At 36.9% G+C, this 8,374-nt stretch overlaps 1 protein-coding gene across 1 annotated transcript; it reads left to right on the top strand.

The window, feature by feature from the left end:
* Positions 1-361: 361 nt before the first annotated feature.
* Positions 362-1,354, top strand: LOC131078174 (uncharacterized). The gene has a single exon (XM_058015843.2). It carries the CDS (start codon positions 362-364, stop codon positions 1,352-1,354), a length of 993 nt encoding a protein of 330 aa, XP_057871826.2.
* The last annotated feature ends 7,020 nt before the right edge of the window (positions 1,355-8,374 follow it).

Raw genomic sequence — 8,374 nt, 5'->3', positions numbered from 1 at the left:
AGTCAGCTAATGCCCTGTTGGGGAAGGCCAAAGGAATCAGAGGTAGAAGGAGTAATAAGCAGAAAAGAGAAGAGAGAGCTAGGTAAAAAGGAGTTATCAACGTACTGGAATTTATGAGGAAAGTCAAGGGAGATAGGTTCTCCCTTGGCAAAAGATGAAAATCATTTCTTGGAATGTCAGGGGCTTAACGGCCCCTGACAAGAAACGCTTGGTCAAGAGGTTTTTGTCTATTCACAACCTTGATGTGTTACTTCTACAAGAGACCAAGCTTGGTGGAGAAAAGACTGAGCAATTTATCAATCCATGCTCCAAATGGGATGGGGTTTTCTAGGATGCAAGATGATCTTTAGGGGGGCTAGGAATGGTGTGGAATCTAGCAAAGTCTGAGGTGACTCCTATTTCCTCCCATGAGAATTGGATGGCATGTGAGATCAAAGGTATTGGCACTGATTTATGGTTCCCAATTTTTAATGTTTATGGGTTGATGAAGACTGAAGATAAACTGAAAGTTTGGAAAGAAATTACAATTCAAGCAAACATGGGTGGAATAGATAGAGCTATCATAGCAGGGGATTTCAATGCTTTGTTGGATGTGGATGAAAAAGAAGGGGGACTCAAAAAATGCTCAAAATTTATGGAGGATTTCAGAGAATTCATAGAACAAAATAAGCTTATTGACATCATACCAAAAAATGGTAAATTTACCAGGACAAATAGAAGGCTAAATTTCTCTAAAATATCAGAAATATTGGATTGGTTTTTTGCTAGAGAGTGGTGGTGGTCTGGAGATAGGGAATTGGAAACATGTATTGTCCCACAATGTGGCTCGGACCATTTACCAATCTTGCTGTCAATCGGCAAGGAGAACCACAAACATAGAGGATACTTCAAATTCCTTAGTATTTGGTGGAGTGACCCTGGTTTCATAGAAAAGCTTAGAGAATGGTGGTTGGAAGGGAACAAAATCATAGGCACTCCAAGATTTAGACTTGTCAAGAGACTACATTGTTTAAAACACAAGATCAAGATATGGAACAAATTTTCCTTCAAAAATATCTTCTCAGAAAAATTGAGATTAGACGAAGAGCTCAAAGCACTTAATCAAACGGTGATGATGGTTGGGATGACCAAAGAGGAATATCTACTTGAAAATGAGTTGAAAAAGGAATACAATGAAGTACTCAAAACAGAAGAAATCTATTGGAGGGACAAATCAAGAAAACTATGGATGATAGAAGGGGATCGCAATACTAAATTTTTTCATGCTTCCTCCAAAGCTAGGAGAATTCACAACAAGATCACTGCCATCAAAGATGAAAAAGGGCAATGGCAAATGGATGATGAGGATATTTAGAGAATAGCCCTTCAGCAGTTCCAAAGACTACTAGGGTATGTGGCAGGGGGAGGTTTGGAATTTGAAGACCTGGTTGATGCAAACACTAGACATAATCTCTTGTCCAACATGGATAAGGATCTACTGATAGCACCCTTCACAATGGAGGAATTCAAAGTTGTGACATTTGGTCTACACCCGAATAAAGCCCCTGGCCTAGATGGGTTGACTGCAGACTTGTTTCAAAACTATTGGGAGTTTATGGGGAGAGACATTTGGCTGGTGGTAGAAGAATTTAAGAAAAAACACAATTTTGTTAAAGAACTCAATCATACCATGATAGTGTTAATCCCAAAGAAAGAGAACTGCGATTCCATGATGGACTTCAGGCCCATTTCATTATGCAACATAATATACAAAATCATCTCAAAATGTATGGTTAATAGACTCAAGATTATAATGCCCAAACTAATTTTCAAGAACCAAAATGGCTTCACTCTAGGCAGAGAATTAGCGGACAACATCATACTGGTAGTAGAGGTTCTGCAGTCCATGCAGAAAGGAAAACTAAAAGGTATGGCCATTAAATTGGATGTAGCAAAAGCCTATGATAAGGTAGTTTGGAATTTCCTAGTGTGTGTTCTTAACAAATTTGGTTTCCCGAAAGACTGGATTGAATGCATCCAATTTTGCTTCTCTTTGGTTAGATTTTCTTTGTTGGTAAATGGAGCGATGTGTGGTTTCTTTGAGGCCACCAATGGATTGTGACAAGGGGATCCTCTTTCCCTTCATTGTTCATTATGATGGTAGAGGTATTGGGTAATCTCATCAAAAGGAGAAATAGAGAAGGGCTATGGAAAGGCATTAGGGTGCATGAAAACTTAGAAACCATCACGCATTCACAATTTGTGGATGACACAATTTTGTTTGGTGAAACATCTTTGCAAGAAGCATGGGATATCAAGAATGTCTTGGATATATGCAGTCATGCTTCGAGGCAGGAGATGAACAGGGATAAATCACAGATCTATTTTTTCAATACCAGCAAGCCCCTTCAAACCAATATTGCTAGCACGTTGGTCTTTAAGATAGGGATTCTACCCATCAAATATTTAGGGGTAAGAATAGGTTCTAGTTGCAGACAGAGCCACATTTGGAAGGATGTGTTGCACTCATGCCAACAGAAAGCAGAAAATTGGAAAAATAGGTGGCTCATGTAGGTGGGAAGGTTAACAATGATTAGAGTAGTACTCTCGGCCATTCCGGTCTTCAGTATGTCCTGCTTCAAGATACCGCAGGATGCTAGGAGGAAGCTGGATGGGTTGCTTAAGAAATTTATTTGGGAAGGTGTGAAAGGCCATAGGAAGATCCCTTTAATCAACTAGGATACAATGTGCCTGCTAAAAGATGAAGGTGGTGCCAGACTAAGAAAGATGGAGCTTCAGAACCGTGCATTGGGGGCAAAATTAACATGGAAAATGTATGAACAACCAAACAAGCTATGGTTCAGAATTTTTAGGAAGAAATATTTGGATATGGAAAATCCGAATAGGATCCTTACCATTGTGGATGCAACAAGAGGCTCCTCAACATGGAACTTTTTGTGGGATAGCAGGAGCATAATCACTGATCACTTATCTTGGCACATAGGCAATGGTTAGATGGCCATGTTTTGGCGAGATTCTTGGGAAGGCGAGTAGGTACTTGGTGATCTTTTTGTCAAACAGGATTGGGTTAAAGAGGTCGAAAGAAAAATTGGTATATTTGTTAAAGATTATGTCAGTGGTAGCTCAGACATTGGAGGGAGGCTGGGATGGAAATCAATTGATATTGGGGATAGTAGGTTGTGCTTGAAGTTGGTAGAGGTACTAAAAAATAGATGCATTGTGCAGTCAGAACAAGAGGACACCATTTTCTGGTGTACTTCCAAGTCTGGCAAAAACAAATGTGAAATTGGGATATGAGATCCAATGTCAAAGAGTGAGGGAAAGCAATTGGCCTTATTATCTCTGCTAGAACAACATTGGTCTCCCTAAAGCTAGTGCTTTTTTATGGATTGCCCTTCATGGCAAAATTCTGACTAGTGATAGACTTAAGCTCATTGGGATTGCAGGACCAAGTTGGTGCGTCATGTGCAAAAGGAATGAAGAATCAACCAATCATTTACTATTTTGGTGTCCCTTTGCTGAAGTGTGTTGGGAGTGGCTTATGAATAAGCTACAATTTATTTCAGTTAGAAATGAATCACTCAAGGACTTCCTAGTGGCATGGCCTAAATCAACCCAATCGAAGTGGAGTGGATTATGGTAGATCACCCTTGCTATATTATCATGGCATATCTGGAAAGAGAGAAATAGGAGGATCTTTAGGGAAACATCTCTCTCAGTGGAGGAGGTGATTTTCAAAATCAAGGAGAGAATTGAAGAAGTGATCAATGGAAAACCACCCAAAGTGAAATCACTCAGGTACGACAACTGGGATAGGGATATGGAAAGTAATTGGACACTCAAAGATTGGGGGTTGGGGGCTATCCCTCCTCCCAAAATTAATAGGAAGTTAATTAGATGGGCTCATCCGCAAGGTGATTGGGTCAAACTGGATTTTGATGGAGCCTGTAGAGGGAACCCCGGACCAGCAGGAATTGGAGAGGTCATCAGAAATTCCTTGGGGATATTACTAGGAGGGCTATATGGGAGTTTGGGACTAGCCACAAACAATGAAGCAGAAATCAGGGCATTGGTGGCAGGATTGGACTTATGTGTACAAAGAGGGCTGGACAAAATATGTTTCAAAGGAGACTCACAAATTATAATCAATGGGGTTACCAAGTCTAACTTCCTGAATTGGAAACTTGGCAAGTGGGTACCTCATATCAATAAGTCTCTAGAATCTATCAACTCATTTGAATTCAAACACACATATAGAGAAGGGAATAAGGTGGTAGACCTCCTGGCCAACATGGGAATTAAGAAGAATATTGGTACAATTATCTTTGGTAATGAAGATGCAGATATAGTGGTACTGGACACTATATTGAGTGAGAGGCCAGAAAGGCAGCGCACAGGGATTGGATAGATTTGGTTTATGATAGCCTTACATGAGCCAAAGCATAGGTGGCAAGGTGGTATGATCAAAATGTAAAGCGTCAGCTTTGTGGTTCCTCAAGGATCTCAACTTTTAGAGAGTGGCGGCGAAGGGTACAGGCTAGCCGTTCTCCTGGTAGAAACCTAGAAGTTGTAGGCTATAGATCAGAAGGTGGAGTTCACATGTTTGATTTGGTAATAAGATCCAAAAGGTTCCATTGGTTTTAAATGGAGGGAAAAGAGGGAGCCAGCAACAGGTTTTGTAAAAATGCTACCTTTTGTGGGTCTGAGCTGCGTTAATTGTGGACACAGTTTGGAGTGACAGTGTCTCAATCTGTTCATCCTGGAGGAAGAAATCTGTGGGGCAATCATCTCCTTGGTGGACCATTCCTTGAACTTGGAGTTGCATTGGTGTGATGGGCTAGTATATGGAGCAGTAATCACTCCCTTTGTAGACATCCTAGAGTCATGGGTGGAAGGTGTTGGCTTGATGCAGGGCTTTGTCAACCCAGTAAACATACATGTTGTAGTGGATGCTATTTTTGATCTTAGGGAAGGAAATAGGGAGAGTATCTTAAGGCTGTATTTCGAGCCTGTAGAGAGTTCTTCTTCTACTTTAGAATCAGAGGACTCATTGGAGAAGAGTCATGAGGAATCAGAAGAAGAAGCCACCAAAGGGATAGAAGCTAAGAGTGAGGAGGGTGAGGATGTAGATGAGGCAGAGGATGAGGGTGTGACAGACATGATAGAATCAGAGCATGATGAGGGTGATGTGGATCCTGCAGAGGAGGCTTGCGGAGATGACCAAAGAAGGAGAGCTCGGTTCGCAAGAGAGGCATGGCACACGTTCAAAACAGGAGTATTGAGCGGTAACCTCGATAACTTCATGACACTTCTAGAATCGGAGGATTGGTGGCTTTCCGAGGGCTCTACTAATAATCTCCTTAGCATTAGGGAGGCAGTATTGGTCATCCTCCGCTTTATCAGACAAAGCTAGATTTAGGAGGTGTGTCTATGTTGGTAGGACAGACTAGGTTGACATGTAGATTTAATCTCTTTCTAAGCATAGAATGTAATGTACCTAAGCTTTGGCTTCCCTAGGTGAAGGGTTTTTGGATTTGTGTAATACTTTTGTACTCAGTTTTTATATTAATATAGGGCGCTATCCCCATAGCTAATAGCACTTACCATTAAAAAAAAAAAAAAAATTAATCTAAATTAAAAATAAATTAATTGGATTGAAAACCAGCTAATCTAATTAACAAAATTTAAATCTAATTAAAAACTAATTTAAAATAGATAATTTTAAAAAATATATATTTTAAAACCAATTAAAAAAAAAATTAATTAAAAAGCTATTCTAAAAAAACTAATTTAAAAATCACTTTAAAAAAACTAATTTAAAAACTATTCTAAAAAAACTATTTAAAAAATACTATTTTAAAAATCTAATTTAACAAGTGCCACATAGTGGCGAGTACTTGCCTCTTGATTTGTAGTTGAAATAGTAACTTTTGCTATAGTTATTGAATTTTTTTATTAATTATATAACTAATATAGTGCTGGACTATGATAAATTACAATTTTTTTGGTAGATAACCTTCTTGCTATGCAAGGATCAAATATTTGGTTGTTCAATATCATTTTGTTAGGGAGTAGGTATATATTAGTGATTATTTTACAAATCATAGAAGTCCTATAGCTTTTATATGGTGCAAGCATCCAATAGTTTTACTATTATATGCATGAGTTGTATTTTTTATGTCTATTTTAAATCTATCATAGTACATGCAAAGTTTGGGCCACTTTAGATCATTATTGTGTGACATGAGGGCTTCTCTTAGTGCAACATTAATGTAGCTATAATTATAAAATATTTGGTGAATAGCACATTAACAACTATATTTGAATTGTGTTATGTGGAGGTTGTACACTATAGTGTATAGATGAAGACTTTATGATCTTTGGTGTCCAAATGTAGTATACTAATTAACATTTCAGCAAATGCAACAACAAAGTGACTTATATTTGTTTATATAAATTATGAAGTAAGGGAACCTTGATTATAGGATCATTGGTTCAATGGGTGAAAAGCCTTGAACAGAGCACAAAATACCCTATTTTATTTGTTGTTTAGGTCTACAGTAAAAATACTCTTACAAGCTTGGTCAAGAGAAAAGAGGAAGTTAAAGATTATGTTACATCTAACCCTTGGTTTCTACAGTGTACCAGGTTAATCCTTAGAAAATTGAAAGTTAGATATAATGAAAAGATTGAGAACATTCATGTGATCAATATAACATGGTAATGAAAAATAACTACTTACTTATCATTGAAAAAATAAGACAAGCTAATTATAATGTAAATGGAAAGTAGACGACAAAAGGATAAACAAGATATGAATAGGAAAGGAAGTTAGACATTAGGACAAGATAATTGAGGGAGTTTTAAAAATCTATATTGTTACTAATCTATTTTAGATTTTATTATCAAAGATAGTAGACATATAAATATAAGAGGTTATAATACTAGTATGAAGATACTAATCAAAAGGAAGTATAGATAGGTTGGGATGAAGAAGAAACTAAATGTTTTAATGAGGCAATGTTGTGGGCTGTTTAGAAAGATCGTTTAATATCATATTAAATTTGATAAATTATTATGTTTAAATTAAATAAGAATTACAAATTAAAAATAATTATTTATTTTTTATGTAATTAAATAATAAAAAGCTATAGATAAAAAAATATTAATACTATTAAATTTGTTTTAAAATATGATTTTTTAAAAAAATAAATTGTTAGAAAGGTCCATAATATTTATCCTTATTCTATTTGTTTACTTTCATATTAAATTTAATAAATTATTATGTTTAAATTAAATAAAAGATTAAATTAATATGGATATTTATCTTTTTTGCCAAAAAAATATTATTGAAATTTAGTTTATTTTGATTATAAATTAAAGAACATTTTAAATATTATACATATTTTTAAAAAAATTATATATATATATATATATATTGTAGGATTTTGCCAAGATCAAGGGCACAATGAAAAGCATAAAAAAGGAGAGACAATAGAATGACAAGAACAAAACTGTATTCTCATCAATATGCAAATGATCAACTAGATTCATATATACAATGAATATAGGCCTGCTTATATAGGCAAGGCCATATGGATGTACGAGCACACAATCATGACATGTGGCTCAATGAGAAATGAGGGTAGGTAAGAAATACTAGGGGTAGGTAGGAGAAATAATATAATATTCCACAAGAGGTGGGTGACCCACCGAATGTGGAGTGTAACAACAAAACAAGACCACAAAAGGTGGAATTTCTCCTACAAGCTCTATCCCTATGTGCACACTTCCCTAAGTGTTTCAAATCCAAACTACGAAGAGATGCATTATCCTAAGTTAACTTAAGTAAAGTGTAATAATATCCATAATGAATATTTATTTACACCAACACCCCCCCTTAAGTGCAACTTAGGGGAATGAAGACTCAAGTCAACAATGCAAGATGGGTCCTGGCTACTAGGCCATGATAGGTACCCATGTACAATATGCAAATGCAAGCAAAACCATGCAATGCAATCTCTCACAAACAAAGAAAGGGAGAAAACCTAGTGGGAAAAAACTCCCCCCTAAAAGAGAGATGAATGTACAAAAGACTCTCAAAGAAGAAGGACAAAACCTCAAAGAGAAAAAAGTCCCCCCCATAAGAGAGAAAGGAGAAGTCAGCTAGCCCCCCCTAATGACACATCCTGCACCCCCAAGAGAGCTCGCAACTGCTGGAACTTACTCTCAGTGAAAGGTTTGGTGAATATGTCTGCAACCTGCTCCACTGTAGGACAATATTGCAAATCAATGACATGCTCCTAAATGAGCTCGCGGATATAGTGCATATGAATCTCAATGTGTTTGGTCCGCTGGTGCTGGACCAGGTTCT

This window comes from Cryptomeria japonica, chromosome 1 (assembly GCF_030272615.1).
Source record: "Cryptomeria japonica chromosome 1, Sugi_1.0, whole genome shotgun sequence".
Lineage (NCBI taxonomy): Eukaryota > Viridiplantae > Streptophyta > Pinopsida > Cupressales > Cupressaceae > Cryptomeria > Cryptomeria japonica.
This window is presented reverse-complemented; position numbering and strand designations above follow the sequence as displayed.

Bases quoted from the DNA above. Each gene is read 5' to 3' on its own strand.
- LOC131078174 (XM_058015843.2), top strand. From the start codon at position 362: ATGGTGTGGAATCTAGCAAAGTCTGAGGTGACTCCTATTTCCTCCCAT.